The sequence below is a fragment of the Eupeodes corollae genome, chromosome 3 (assembly GCF_945859685.1).
Source record: "Eupeodes corollae chromosome 3, idEupCoro1.1, whole genome shotgun sequence".
Lineage (NCBI taxonomy): Eukaryota > Metazoa > Arthropoda > Insecta > Diptera > Syrphidae > Eupeodes > Eupeodes corollae.
In genome coordinates, this window is record NC_079149.1 from 43,940,108 (window position 1) to 43,956,128 (window position 16,021).

General features: G+C 36.5%; 1 protein-coding gene across 1 annotated transcript in view; it reads left to right on the forward strand.

Moving 5' to 3' along the window:
* The window catches only part of LOC129952249 (uncharacterized), a 135,252-nt gene that overhangs the window by 63,688 nt on the left and 55,543 nt on the right, over window positions 1–16,021 (forward strand). The window contains exon 2 of the mRNA XM_056064750.1: window positions 6,626–7,385. Within this exon, the coding sequence (XP_055920725.1) occupies window positions 6,626–7,385 (760 nt within the window). The remainder of the gene's footprint in view (window positions 1–6,625; window positions 7,386–16,021) is intronic.

The following is a 16,021-nucleotide window of genomic DNA, read 5'->3' on the forward strand; positions in this document are numbered from 1 at the left end:
GTTTAAGTTGCGTAATAATTTTACCCTTCATGCATGATGTAATGTTGGTATACAAAATTGAATTGAAGATTACGATCGAAGGAGTTAAGTGAGAGACAATTATAAGAATACCTCGGCTTGATCTTGATAGGCGTTGATATTGTTCAAAAATAAGATTCACTCTTTGTGCTTTTGGCTTACAGTAGTCATCTATTTACAAACTTCAAATATCAATACCGTGTCAGTGACGAAATTTTGTACTTCTAACACCCAATAAAGTGGAACCAAATTAGTTGAGAAATGTTGAAAACGTTTTTGCAAATTGAATACGCGTTTCCTAATGAACATCAACTTGGATTTCTTCGCGGAAATGGAGCAAATGAATCCACGTTAGTTTTCAAGTATTGTGAGCCAAAATTTCCTTAGACTTGGTATGCAAATAGGCATTTTTCAATTCTCTCATTTCAATAATATTAATAGATCAACATAGTATCAATTAGACACAACAGTTTGTAGAGGACCAGGGCCTAATGGCTTCCGACTTTCTAAACCATTCCTGACTTACACTTTTTATGCCAAATCCAAAAAGGCTAATGAAAGAAAGGACTTATCATGACAAGAAGTACTTTTCTAGGATTTGTCAATTCCTCGAAAGAGTCTGTACTCGTGAAAATCTTAAGACAGCACATAGGGGTTGAACGCAAGTGTAACCGTCCTATGAACTGAGCATCGCGCCAGGCAAATCTCGGATTCTTTACTTACAAGGTTTATTTGACTCAGTAATTGAAGACACATAACCACCCAAATGCTCGAATTGTGTTGGCAGCTTTTTCAGGATCAGAACTACGATTTGACTCTTTTGGACTTTTCTTTGTGGGAAATGTATGACAACAATCCGGAAACGGTTCAAACGCTTAATACCAATATAATCCAAAAAATCTTACAGCTAAAGATTGAAACCATCAACAAGATCTTGAAAAATTGGAGTGACATATGTTTTGAAGAAAGCAATTTAACAGAAACATCTTTTAAGGAAAAGTAAAAAGTTAGTGTTATTTTGAAATTAACAAACAACATCCATTGAAGAATTGGAAAAATTTAAGTCCCTTATGACTTACAATTCGGCGCCAGTAGCAAGAATTTTCTTCTTGCCAATATCAAAATATGCTCACAAAAAATACCCACACACAAAAAAGAAATCTCTTAACCCACTTCTACTTATTCGTTTAAATAAATTCAATCTTTCAAAAACCATCTCCTACAAAAAAATCCATCCCAAATAACTCAAGAACTCCCCCAAAAGTAAAAAACCAAGTAAACCAAATTCCCTTAAACATATTCACTCGCTCTACCTATAACCTACCGTCCGGCAGACGCTTTTACCATATAAGGCACAGCATAGCTCCACCTCAGTGACAAAAAGGAATACAAAAAAACCCAAATCTCAAAACTCCAAAACCAGCCACAATTCTTCTTCTCCCATAGTGACATGCCCAATAAATGATCTCAAAATCTTATATTAATTCAAAAAAATTAAATAAAACTAAAAAAAAAACAAAAGTAAAAAAAAGTCAGGTAACCCAACATCATCGATGTCTCATGGGCTGTGAAATACCTGACGACAATCCAATGCAATGACAACATTTATAGGACACAATACTCAAGTCCGCTGTCCCCATATGTGTGTTGCCTGTTGTCTGTTCGACTGTCAATGCGTATACCGTCCTCCTAAAGTCTGATGTCCATTTCAAGCCATCTCAGCCTGCAGCAAGCGAGAACCCAATTTTCCGATAAAGATCGCCACTGACACTTTGTGACAAGATACATTTAAGGCCATGTAAAATCTTCTTCGATCAGCCCGTTTTTGGTGGCAAAGGCATTCGTAAATATCCATCAATGTGGTTTGCAAAATGGCAAAAGGATCATGTCATTTGCAAAAATGAACTGGCATGCGCGTGAACTGCAAACGGACACAAAAAAAGCAAAAAGAATTAAAAGAAATCAAAAGCAAAAACCTTCACAGACCCAAGCAGTATGATCAGTATGGAGCTTGAAACAAGATCATCATCAGCCATAGTCAGCATCTACGTTGTTCACCACCACTGCATTACCCGTCTTGAAGTGAGACGAAGACGACAAAGGCAACGAAGACAAATGCAATCAACGTGCGCGCATACCTTAGAAGGTTCATCTCCTCCAACAAAAGAGCCCTTCCATTTCCATCTTTTTCTTTAAGAGTCAAGTCCTTCAAGAAGCGTGCGGACAAACCGAAAACCGATCGAGAAAACAGTAGCAAAAGATCAGCACTTAAGGCAGCACAGCACAAAGAGCACAGGGCACACATAGGTACATACATATATATGAGAAGCCCAAGAAGATGTCGCAACTGGAATTCGCAGAATGCTGTTTGCCAAAATTTAATCGCAACTCCTGTGTCCCCCGGGCGGAATATAAGAACCAGAAGCAGAATAACAGCATCGCATCAGGGAGCAAGTTGTATGCATGATGGTGATGGTTGATCATCGAGCGATCGAGCGATTGAGGAAGCCTCAAGTATAATTTTGAGGTTTTGAGGTGGAGGTTGGCTAAAGCTAAGCTCGCGGGATATCATCATCTTCATCATCAACGTCGTTGTTGTCTTCGCGTCATCTTTCGAATGCGCGCCTTAATGAATTTTTGTCGCAACCACTTGCTTTGCGCGATTACCCGAAATCTCCTTATACCCCACTCTTCCCATCACTCATCACAAAAAAAAACTAAGCAATTCCAATGCACCGAATACGGGGAGGCTCTTGTAGATCCCCGACTTCTTCGTCGCAGGCTTAAATTTATTGACGTCTAGCAGCCAGCTCGCTGGAGCTCTGAAACGCTGGAGGCCAGCTACTGGCTATTGACGGATGAAATTAAATTTTCGCTCATTTCTTGCTTGTTTTTTTACGCTTATTTTCTGTTCTTATTTTTTTTCGTTCTCCTAATTTTTGTATTTTTTTCTGTCTTCAATATTATTCGCGATTTTGTTATGCATGTTTATATGCGTCGACCAAACGATACCTGCCATAGGTGGAGGATTTTAAGGATGACTGTGTGGCTCTGGAGAGTTTTGGATATTTCCCGAAAGGATGGATTGGTTAGTCTGTTGGGCGTTCACGCAGCATGAAGTGCTTCAATTATTGCGACGACGCACTTAATATGATCGACGTGCCGAGGAACCCCAATGACAGTAAAGAAGATGAAGATGGATATTAAAGTAAAGGAAGAGAAACGAGGAATAACTGACGACGACGACGAGCGATGGCTAGGACGACTATAAGATGATGATGGATAAGACAGAAGATATAAATTCTATGTCAACGAAAGACTGTTGTGCGACAAGAGGCATCAAAGATGAAATTATTCATGATGTTGACGCTGATTCGGATGCGATATTATTTGTGGTGCTTCTGGATGGTGTATAGAATAAGAAAAACCGAAGAAGAATGCTAAGAATGAAGTATAAACGTCACAATTTGTGTTAAACTAGGTTCTGCGTATAGCAATTATTGTAAAGAATCTTTGGCTAGGTGGTATTTGAGAAAGGTGTTATTAGACAGACGTTCACAACATTTTTGAGTCAATGATATTGGCAGCTTATTAAGCTGCCTTCTCCTTCTATCTATGTATAAAGGATAGAAACATAAAGCTTCGGGAACCTTATGACACTTAAACTAAGTGTTGATTACGAAATGTCGTTTCATGTATGCCAATTTTTAGCTGTCACTTAAAATTCTGAAGAAAAATAGGATTATTGGCAGACATCAGATTGGAAAAGCTTTTGTTGTTTAATCACTTCAATATTTGTAAAGCTGAATTTCTAACACTCTAGTTTGGAAAAAAATCTCAGAAATTCTTTTAAGAATAAATGTTTGTTCGGATTTCAAATGAGCTTTTTCGCAAAGTTTTCCATTACTAATTCGCACATTTTCAGCTGTTTGTTGGCGAAAATTCTATAATTCTGTCTTTACGGTATTGGATCTATTTTGGAGCATTGGGGTTGATCATTATTTTCACTTTGTACAAAAAAAGTCTACAGGCTACAAGATCACGGTTGTCATATTACTTCGTCGATGTATACCACGGTCAGCAAACTTTTGCTTGTAAAACTGCTTAAAGCGACTACAAAATGTACACTAGTTTTTCAAAGCGTTCTTGAAGAAAAAACTGTTCCATTGTTAGTAAAAGAAATAAACAAATTGGGTGGCGCAACAACAACTCTCAACCATCCCTGTGTACGAGTACTGTTGCCAGGGATGGAGGGGACCTACAGTTTCAATCCGAATCCGAAAGGATAATATGAGAAAGCTCTTTCCAGAATTTGTCAATTCATGGTACAGGCAGGGATTGACCCCAGGACACCTGCAATGAGAGTTTATTTGATACAAATGTCAAAATATGTCAGCTTCAAATTGACCAAAAGCTCATGTTAGAAAACTCTTTAATACGCCACTTCAATAGTAAGGTTTCTAAATCTGAGTTAAAAAAAATTCAGAACACCTGAGTCGCGGTCTTCCTCTTCTACGCCGTCCGTTGGGCTTGGATTCGAAGACCTTCTGGGCTAGAACGTTGATATCCATTTGCTCTACATGACCTAGCTATCTAAGCCGTTAGACTTTAATTCTGCTAACTAGGTCAGTGTCGCTGTACAACCCGTACAGTTCGTAGTTATGTCTTCTCCTCCATTCTCCATCTATGCGTACGGGACCGAAAATCACCCGAAGAATTTTTCTCTCGAAGCATCCTAAGAAGTTTTGGTCTTTCTTTGACAGGGTCCAGGCCTCAGCGCCATATATGAGAACCGGGATGATGATTGTCTCATAGATGGTGATTTTAAATGCTCGAGAGGGGACTTTACTATTTAATTCCCTTCTAAGTCCAAAAAAGCAGCGATTTGCAAGAGTTATTCTTCGTTTGATTTTAGCGCTGGTGTCGTTGTCTGCGTTAATAGCGGTGCCTAGGTAGACAAATTGCTTAACTACCTCAAAGTTATAGCTGTCCATGGTGACGTTTTGTCCAAGACATCGTTGTTCAATGTCCTTTTTTAATGACAGTCTTGGTCTTGCCCTCATTGACCACTAAACCCATCTTCTTCAGAGGATCTCCGTTCTTATGTGTCGGGCATACTATGCTGAAACTGAGAATTAGAGATTTGAAAAAAAGATATATTTTGTTTAAACAAAATTGTAAGTTCAAGTCTAGTAACGACTTTCACATCGAAATCATCACATAAGAATATGTCAATGCATAGAAATCAACAGAAATTTGGGATAAATCATACAATTTTAGTTATTGGGAACATTTTGGAATATAAAGTAGTATTTTGTATCTTTACAAATATTTCTTTCGCTTTAGTATTTTGTCGTTGTCGTGAATTTTCCTTCAATAAATTCTCTTCCAATGAGAATCTCATGCAATGACAGCCAACTTTTCAAATTTTGTTTTCCGATAGCAATTATATCATTCGAAGAGACATTTTTGAACTTGTAGTTTTTGTTTCCAATTTAGAATTTCGAGAATTGCTTGCTTTAATACAAAAATTCAGCAAGATTTTTCTAAAGACCTAACAAATAGTATCATTCCCCAGTATCAAGGTTTCTACGATTTCTGAAATATTAAGTCAAAATACAGCATTAGCTTAGATTTAACATTAACGAAATTATTTCTAATTTCCTGTATTTGTATACAAATGTTTTGGACCATAACATACATTTCGTGGGGAAGTTCCCTAATTGACGGAAATAAAAAAAACAAGAGAAACTTGATGGATCTACGGAAACTACTAAGCCTTTGAAAATATTAATATTTATTAGTTCAACTCCTTAACCTTAATCCTAAATCCTCTATAGAAAGCTATAACCGAAAGTCTTAAAATTTCTATAGAGCGGCAATTGTGCAGAGTTGTAATCAATTGTAAAAAAGTGAAACATTCATCTAAAAATATCTCATTCCTTAAGATGTTTTTTTTCTTTTATTAATGAAGTTGAACCTCTCCGCTTTGAGATCAACGACAAATAAGAAGAAAAAAATAATAGAAACACACATTGGCCTATAAACCGTAAATAAAATCGTGCAATGATTTAAATGTCCTCACTTACAACATTGGAGGTCAACAGAAACCAAAAACGACCAAGCTCAGTTTGAGTTGAATATCAGTGGGGATTTCTACATCTATTTCTTCGTATGTAAATGCATTTAATCGAATGAACAGCTATTTTGCTTAATTAATTTGAATTTCATTTTATATTAGTCTCCTTGTTCATACATACACATACAAATACACACACTTATATCTTTGAAAATACAAACAACAACAAAATACGCACCATTATATCAATGTATCGAATAATATATTAAAATAAAACATCTTGGAAGAAATCTGGGTTGGAATTCAATTGGAGCGAACTTATAATAGCATCTGTGAATCTGTGGGTGGTTCTTCTGTGGTACATAGACACAAACTTAGATGACTTTTTTATTAGCTCTGACGCAAATGCAAAATGCGCGTTCTTTATTCTTTGAATTGTTATTTTTGCTTTTTCTTTTTATCTAAATATATTAATTGCATATTTCTAATTCTAATAAATTTGTGTTTCTTTTGTTTTTTTTTGTATAGACACAAGCACTTGCTTTAACCCGCTCAAAGTCCCCATCATCGTCGGAAATTAGTGTGAAGAAGGAGCTTTCGTTATCACCACCCCACCATCAACAATTCCAACAGCATCAGCCGCAGCAGCCATCATCGCAGCAATTACAACAGCCACAGCTTCAAATTGCTCGCGACACACAATCAGCGTCATCGACGTCACTATCGTCAGTTGGTGGTGGAGGCGCTGATGGTGGTGGCGGAGGCGGAGGAGGTGGTAGTGGAAGTGGCAATGGTGGCGGTAGCGGTAGCAATGGTGGTGGTAGTTCTGGTGGAGGCAGTGGACAGTCAATGGAGAAAAATCAATCTCTGTACTCAATGAAACATCATTTAAACCAAATTTCTCAGCAAAATCACCAAAATCAGAATTCAACGCTAGATCATCATCATCATCAGCATCAAGAGTCACCAAGCCCAAATTATGCAAGGAGATCAGCGGAAGCCTCACCTGTGCCATCATCAATAAATGATCATGCAACAGCAGCTGCAGCAGCGGCGGCGGCGGCAGCGGCAGCAGCAGCAGCCATGGCATCAAGTCATAGTGGAGGTGGCGGATTTCGACCATTGGCTATGTCAATACCAAAAATTGAAACTCCTACGCCTTCGTCTTCGTTGAGTGAAAATGGCCCGAGTGGAGTCACAAAAAGTGGTGGTATGATCATGACTGCCTCGAACGAAAAAATGAAGAGATCACCGTCCGTTGAGCCACGTGAATTCGATTTAGCCAAGGGTAAGTACTCATTTTCAATTATTTCTATTATTGCTTTCGACCGTCTATGGATTTCAAAAAGTGTTTGTTAACATTCTTTCAAAATATCAGCAAGAATAAATTTAGGAAAATCGGGTTTCTCAATTCTCTATTACCTCAAAAAATTTAAATTTGTACTGAATTTTTTTATCACTTAAAGGCTGAATGCATTTTTCTTTGTGTAACAATAGCAATTGGTGTTCCACCTTTTAAGTCTTGGAAAAATTGTGGAGCTCTTAAAGTGTTAAATCACAAGTTATCATTTCCGATTTTAATTAAATCTTCGAGATACAACACGGTCAGAAAACTTTAATCGCCAAATTGCAACTGTCTTGTCTTGAAGAAAATAAAAGCTTTCTTCATCAATATTTTTCTATTCCGGTTGAGAAATTCAATAACCAAGACAGTTCAACCAATCTCATTTTCATATAAATAAGGTCCAATCACACTCTCATCGATAGTCTAAATACGACATCAAAAAGTAACAGGTTGATGATCAAATGGCTATGTAACAATATTTCTGTGGTTTCCAAGCCATTAAAGTTAGAAGTCTGCCTAATAAGATGATCTTTCTTCTGAAAATGATTTTTCGATGAAAATTCGGGTCATTTTGTTGCATTTTAAGGATCCTATCACCGAAGATAAGACGTTGCTTTTGAACTTAAAAATCCTTAAAACTTCAGTTACTATGTGGAATACGATAGTGTTATGTCGTTTGTGGAATTCCTAATTGAAAAAAGACCGAAAAACATGTTTGTTCCTCAATATTCTCAGTTGTTCTTGAATGACTAACACGGTTTATATTTTTCACTCCACCAACTTTTCTTGAAAGCTGAAATTTGTCAAGTGGATTCAATAGAAGGTACTTCACGATGACCTACTTTAGTTTTATGAACTGTGATTGGTTAATCCTTGGTGTTTGGGCCTTTTCACTTGTCAGATGTCAAAAGATAGAAGCTTTGAATAGCTTCATTTTTAAACGCCAAATATCATGTTTTTATAAAAAAAAATCAAGATACCTCGATCCTAAAAATATTACGAACTAAAGTCAATATTTTATGATCTTGATCTTGATTTAAAATGTTAAACCTAATAAAAAGGTATCATCCCCAGTTATTAGACCTTTAGTGTGGGAAATTCAGTGTTATTGGATCTCCTTAAGGGGTTCTTAACATCCATTATCAAGAATTGCATTATATAAGAGAAAGTGATGTGATTTCTGTGTGAATTCAAGTCCTTGAATTAAATATTCTCCCTTTAATTTAAATATTACCTCTTCTTACATCCTTATCCTTGATTCAGTTATTGTTGTTCGTATTTAAAAAAATATAAGAAAATATTTAATCCTTTCGATATCCTTCATTACATAATTACACACACAAGGAACAAGATCTCTTCTCTCCTCTCTTTCTCTGTATGCACAACATTTTACCAAAAGAATCAAGTTCTTAATTCATAGTAACACGAACCGTCATCTACATACATACTTACACACATGATTATTATTAATTCCACCAGTGAGTTGTCCTTTCGAATTCAATTTAACGCAATACACATTTTTCCTTCTTATAAAGGTACTATACGAGAGGTATAGTGTATTGAATTTAATTTTTTACGTAAGGAAAGTTATAATGCCAAGCCGCCACACGGCCATCAGCGATTCCTGTTTCAGGACTTAAATTTTTGGATATCTTTTCGAACACAACACATTTTATATTTTATTCCTTAAAATCCATACACACGAACGAGAATATAGTGACACTCAACATAAAAAAAAGAAAAAAGGATTAAATTCTATGACGTCAGAATAAAACTGGATAACTCGTTGTGTTTGTTCTGGATCCGGTCCCCGCCGCACCGCGTCCACCTCCCCTGATGGTCGTATTCCTTTTTCCTCTTGCTACTGCTGCTGCTACTGCTGTGCGATTTTATCAGGGGTTATACTATAATCCGAAAGCTGGAAAATGTTCGTTTATTTTAATTCAAGAATGTGGGGTCATAATGTTTGTACACACACACATTCACATAAAGCTATAAAAATATATCCGAAGGATGTTTAAGGAACGAAGCAGCAGGCTCTAGCAGGAAAGTAGGGTTTATAGAACGAAGAGTCTAGGAAGTAGAGTTTAAAGTCTTAGTAGTCGAAGTTTAAATAACTATTTTAAGTTTTTAGTTCTTGTTAGAAAAACATTGAGAAGGATATAAAGCATTCCACATTCGTGAAGTGCACCTAAAAAATGAATCTCTAAACTTAAGACCCAATTGAAACTAAATATTTTAGCCCGAATTAGAGAAAGTTTACAGTTTGTCTGAATGTTTGATAAACAAATTTTCAAATGGCAACACTCTTCTCCAGGACTATAAAGGATTTCCCAATATACACTTCTTTGGCATATCCTTATACAAACAAAGATGGGATTTGGATTTTTTTCCGTATATGTTATATGTATGTTCTGCGCTTAGCTCTGGCTTTGCCTTTTTTGAAGAAGGAGAAAAGGGTGACGGATTTGGGTTTAACAACATTTGTTGCTTGCTGCGAGAACTGCGGTATCTAATCCCTTAAGGATGGATGGATCATGTGGAACGGGGTATGTTTGGTGCGGAGATATCCATCCTCGTCGTTGTCATCTTATCCCAATCATACAGCCTCTCAAGCTCAACTATATACGAACATATACTAATTTAATACACAAGAGAAATTTCTCTGTTTTTTGCCAAACTTAATCCATCCGTCCTGAGAGTTTAATCCAAGCAACAGCATGGGTTAGGATAGGACTAGTTGGTAGTAGGTAGGTAGGTATACGAGTATAGGAGGATGTGTTTCTTCATCTTGGATAAAGCATTCGTGTTAAATTTCAATCCGTATAAAAGTTTTTTTTTGCTTTTTCTTTTGCTTCTTCTTCTTCTTGGTTGTTTTTGTTTTGCTCCCTTTTTCTTCTTCTTCAATTTCTGTATCCATATAGATAGATATATTTGTATAAGGGAAATGGTATTAAATATCAAAAAAGGAAGAGACTAACACTCAAATAATATCTATCTTTAAGAAGAAGAAGGAAGAGAAAAGAGACATGCGGATATTTTTAGAGTTCAAGGACATCCAATATACAAGTATACGCTATGGTGCTATGCATGTTGTGGATTATGAGAGTTTGTTTTTGGTTTTTTGGAGATATGTATTTTCAAAAGCACACGTTATACTTAATACTTATGGAGTACTCGCATAGAATTGTTATTTTTAGAGAAAGTGGTTTTCATGAGTTATGGTTTTGAGCTTCGATTTTTGATGTATATGATTTCATGAAGTTGATTTATGTGGCAATTGCTTACATGTAAGGGGTTTTCCAATAAGAGGTTTCATTTTGAAAAGGTCCCTATTTCAACAGTTGTTAGTTTTGAAGTTGTCATCTTTTGACATTTCAACATTTCAAAGTTTAATATTATTAAAACTTGCATCATAAACACTTTTCAAAACGCAATGACATTATCAAAATTCACTAAGAAAAAGATGATTATTTTTGCAGTCACAGTTTCGCAAAACTAAAGCTTTCGATTTAAATGACTTTCAGACCATTAAAGTGGTGTAGCTTAGTAACAATAAATTAAATCGTATCTTTGTTGATTGGGTTTTCAAAACACATCAAATTGATCCCAATTAATTTGCAGAAATGTCACATTTGGGGCTTGATTTTTCGCATTTGGCTCATAAATAATTGTTGAAAAACCATTTCACCATCAACGTGCAACTATTGGTAAGGTTTTTGGACTGAGAATGGCGGTTAACAGTTGGAAAATGTTGATTTCAACACACAGATAGGAAACAACCGCAACCTAACACAACAATCTTAATTTTGCAAGAAAAGTTTTGTGTCTTGTTATTTCAGGAAGCAGTGATCACAATTTTTCATTGAGATTTTGTGTTAAAAGTCTAGTTGACTTTATTTGAAATTACGTGACAAAAACAAATCTATTCCAATTTTCTTTAATAGATTACTGATCTTTAAAATGTAACTTATAAGGTTATTTGGAATATGGAGCTGCAAATATGCAAATTGATCATGTTAATGGATAACTTTTATCGGGATTAGATTCGAAGATGTTCCGGGCAGGAGCTTTGATGTCCATTCGCTCTACATGACTTAGCCCTCTAAGCCGTTGGACTTTAATTCTTTTAACTAGGTCAGTGTCGTTCTCTGTGTTTATAGCGGTGCCTAGGTAGCAAGTTATAGCTGTCCATGGTGATGTTTTGTCCAAGACGTCGTTGTTCAGTGTCGTTTTTTGATGGCAGCATATACTTGGTCTTGCCCTCATTACCACCAACCCATCTTCTTCGCTTCCGTCGCAATGCTCAAAACGCTCCACTGATATCACGCTTTGATCTTCCAATTATGTCAATATCATCTGTGTATCCGAGTAATTGGATTGACCTTTGGAAGATTGTGCCTCTAGTTTTGACGGTTGAGTTTTGCACACTGCTTTCCAGAACGATGTTGAAGAAGTCACATGACAGTGCATCGCCTTGTCTAAAACCTTTTTCGATACCAAATGCATCGGTGAGATCTTCTCCAACCTTGAAAGCGCAGCGTGCATTCTAGATCGTCATTCTGCAAAATCGGATAAGTTTGACAGGGATGCCAAAATTTGACATTGCTCTTTAGAGCTCTTCCCTATGGATGCTCTCATACGCGGCTTTAAAGTCGATAAAGAGATGGTGGGTATTGATTTGAAGGTTCTGTTTTTTTTGCAAGATCTACCGTAGTGTGAATATTTGGTCGATAGTGGACTTTGCTGGTCTAAAGCCACACTGATAAGTACCTATCAAGTTATTGATCAACGGCTTAAGAGTATTTTTAGCTGATACCACAACAATCAGAAGAGCATTTAAAAGTCTAGTTGATTTGTGTTATGATAAAATGGGATGGTACTACACCTCTAAACGAATATCTTAAACAGTGATGCTGGAAGATTCTTTTAAGTCATAAAATGCTTTTTGAGTTTGATAAACTGTCCGTAACTAAGAAGAAATAATTCATCTGCCAATTAGTTTTTTTTAATTTCTGAAGTGCTGTATTGCTAGAACCACTTGTATTAACGTATGAGTGCGAATTTACTGAAAAACCAAAACCAAAATAACAAAGATTGTCAATTTAAGGTCTTAGCTTCATTATAATTCTCTAAAAGAACATCGAAGGTAAACCTTGTGCTGGACCTAACTTATACTTTCATTAAGACTTTTGGATGGTAACATTTTTGTTTACTTAAAGATTACCCAAAACAATCTTTTTCAATAAACGAAAATTGACCTTGAAGCTGGATTTTGATTTATATCGACAGTCCCTTCTATATCAGAAATCACATTTGAATCAGTAACTGCTTTTTCAAAATGTTATCCTCTAACGCAGTCATATGAGTACCTCCATAAAAATATGGTTTGTGTATACAATTATTTTACATTGGTAGTCAAGGCATCTATGGATATATGGAACACACATGTTAAAGTCTCATCATCATCACCATCCAAAACATCATGATTCGGGAATACCGTGTGTCTGTCTATATCTGTCTATGTCTGTCTCGTCCTTCTGTCTGTCAAAATTGCAAATCTATAGAAAAGCACACATCAGATCGCCCTGCTTCGGTGCAAAATCGCACGGGTGAAGAGTTTTGTATTGAAATCCAACGGATTAAGGATTTGCCGCATTCGACCTACTCCCACTCTATCCCTCGCACTCAAAAAACAGGATACACTCAGACTCTGATGTACATATTCGTATTGTATGCCATTGGAGTAAGAGTATACGGAGGGATATGCCATAGGATTATATAGCATAGCAAAAGTATAGTGCGAGATGCTTTTATCACATCCTCAAACTCATAACAAACACATCATCATCGCTTCAACCCCAGCTGCAAATCCAGAATTATACCGAACTCAACTCGAACCTGAACACCGAGCACCAAATACCAAACTCGCATGGATACGAATGCGGATTTTGAAACACACGTTGACATACATTCAATGGGTTTGCTTGCATTTGTTTGTAGATTAAGCTTACGCCAGAAGAATAGCTGCACTCACTTCGACCTCTATGCTCCTATATACCCAATCCATGCCTCGTACTCCAACCAAAAACATTTTTGTATCTTTTTAGCAAAAACAAAAAAATACAAAAACACTCACAAATCGAAAGAACTTTAAACTCCCAGTTCCCAGTCCAAATCCCGATTCTCTCTCTAACTGTGCTATATGCTACTTTATTGAATCTCTGTGAATCTGGAGCTAAAGCTGAAGCTGAAGCTGAAATCCAGAGTATAGGAAAATGTGTGTGTGCAGAATTATATGGAAAAGTTTGTTTCCTCTCTTGATGCTTTGGCTCCTGTTTGCCAAAAAATAAAAGAAGTACCCTTTAGTCGAGATCGAGAGCCCACCTCAATCTATGGGTGACATACGGACCAAACAAACCCTACGAGCTATATGACCAACGACGACGAGTACCTTCTACTTACTACATATATGTATACATATGTCAAGTGAAAATAGTATCCATCATCAGGCATCAGCATCAAAAACCCGATATAGTACAGTATAGCGGGAGGCTGTTTTCAGTATAATCGCCACCCATAGCTTTCAAGCCTTCCAGTCAGGATTCGTTATGATTTTGAATACCTTCGACCGAGATTCAGGAGATTCTCCCATATACATATTTACATATAGGTCCCAAACTGCATATTATGATGGTAGAGGTTGTAGGTACTTTACATTTTTACTTTATGATCCTGCGGGGGTAAGTATTGCAATCGCGAAAATGCTTAAACCACATTTCTCGCATATTGCTTCGACAAGTATATGAAAGCCATCCTCTCGGCCAAATTTTTCAAAATATTTCATAAAAATGAGCAAATCAATTCACATTCTTGATGTGTGGTTGAAAAAAAGAATCTCTATGCATGAAATTGAGCGACAAAATGATTGGATCAAAGAGATCAATTGTTTCTCCTCCGAATGACAAGGACCTACAAGACCACGAATTCTTCTGCTTGGGAGGTTTTTCCCATTGACGGATATAAAGGCTAGTTTCGTGATTAAAGACAAATAATCGATGACGTCTTTAGCGTGTAAGCCGAACCAAACAGTGATTTCTTTTGAATAAAATGCAATTTTAAGAGTCTTAAGGATTGTACTCAGTCCAAAGATTTAAGTTCGGAGCGTCTACAACTCGTCAGTAACGGTACAGTGCAGCCCATCCTACCACGTTTGGCACACACTGGCATACCAATCGCTAATTGTAAACTGTTGCTAATGCAAGACGCTGTGAGGAGGGCAGGTCAGGTCGCAAAAAACATCTGGCCAATACTGGACTTAAAACGTTCAAGGTGCTTGCTATCTCTAAGCATATAAGCTCGATAATAGGTGTCATAACCGGACACTGTCTAATAGGAAAGCACGCCACGCGACTAGTACGAAAAAGAGGAGGAAACAGTTCTTCATCTTCTCTGTACATGCCCTGCTCTGTCTCGAAAACGCAAAAATTACCTAGGAGAATTCTTCTTTAACGAGCTAAACGATCTAAATCATATCAGCATAATCAGCCTCTCACGTTTTGTAAGGTACTCAAACTGGTTTCATTGAGCTTAGGAGGAAGCCTCATGATTCATGTGGTATAACAATGTGCCATTAAACTGGCCTTAGTGTGTCCGTTTCCTTCATGGACAGACACTTTAACGTAACCTAACCTACAAATCCACTCAGCGAGAAGTGAGCCTTAACACTGAATATGATTTGTAAAAAAGGTGCCTTTTAAGTTTGAGTACAGTTACCCTATCAAGAGTTCTATACCTTTTAAACAAAAAGTATCGTTATTTAAGAAAACAGACATTTAAGGCTATCATCAGAATAAGTTTTCCATCATTGTGACCAATCAAAGGTCGAGATTTTTTTTAAACAGAAATGATTTCAATATCTTTCTAAGGGCTTGATAGATGAACCAGATTAAAACAGAGTTTATTATCATCTTCAGAGTCTTTTTTAACCTTTTATTTAATAATAATTAAAATTTAAACGATACAAAATTAAGTGACATTAGAACTTTAGCAGTTTTTAGAGGTACAGAGATTCGTTCTTTAGCAGTACTGCGCGAATGTAGAATACTGTACTTCTGCCATTGCAATAATCTAGAACTCAAAACTAATGTTAACAGAAACTTCCTTTCTAACTCCTCTCATCTTCCCTATACTCACACTGTGTCTCTGAGATTCTGGATTATTAAAGTTATAACAAAATAAGCTTTGGAAACATTTTATACTATTTAATAAAGGTTTGACAAATCAATATTTCAATTGTTCTTCTCCAAGGCCTCTAATTTCGATTAAGATCTTTTAACCAAAGGCCTTCTTGCTTTGAAAGATTTGTCATTTAAAAAAGCTCAGTTTAGAAACAGCTTTGAATTGAAAACTTATATCCTAAAAGAATTCTTATATAAGCAGCAACATACAACTCCAATTGGAACATTTTTGCGAATCATCTAAACAAATCCTATAGCCTCTCCAGTCACAGAAATAGAGCGAGATAGAGAGAAAGTCCTTCTTTTCTATAATATCCCTGATGGAAAATGTATTGAATG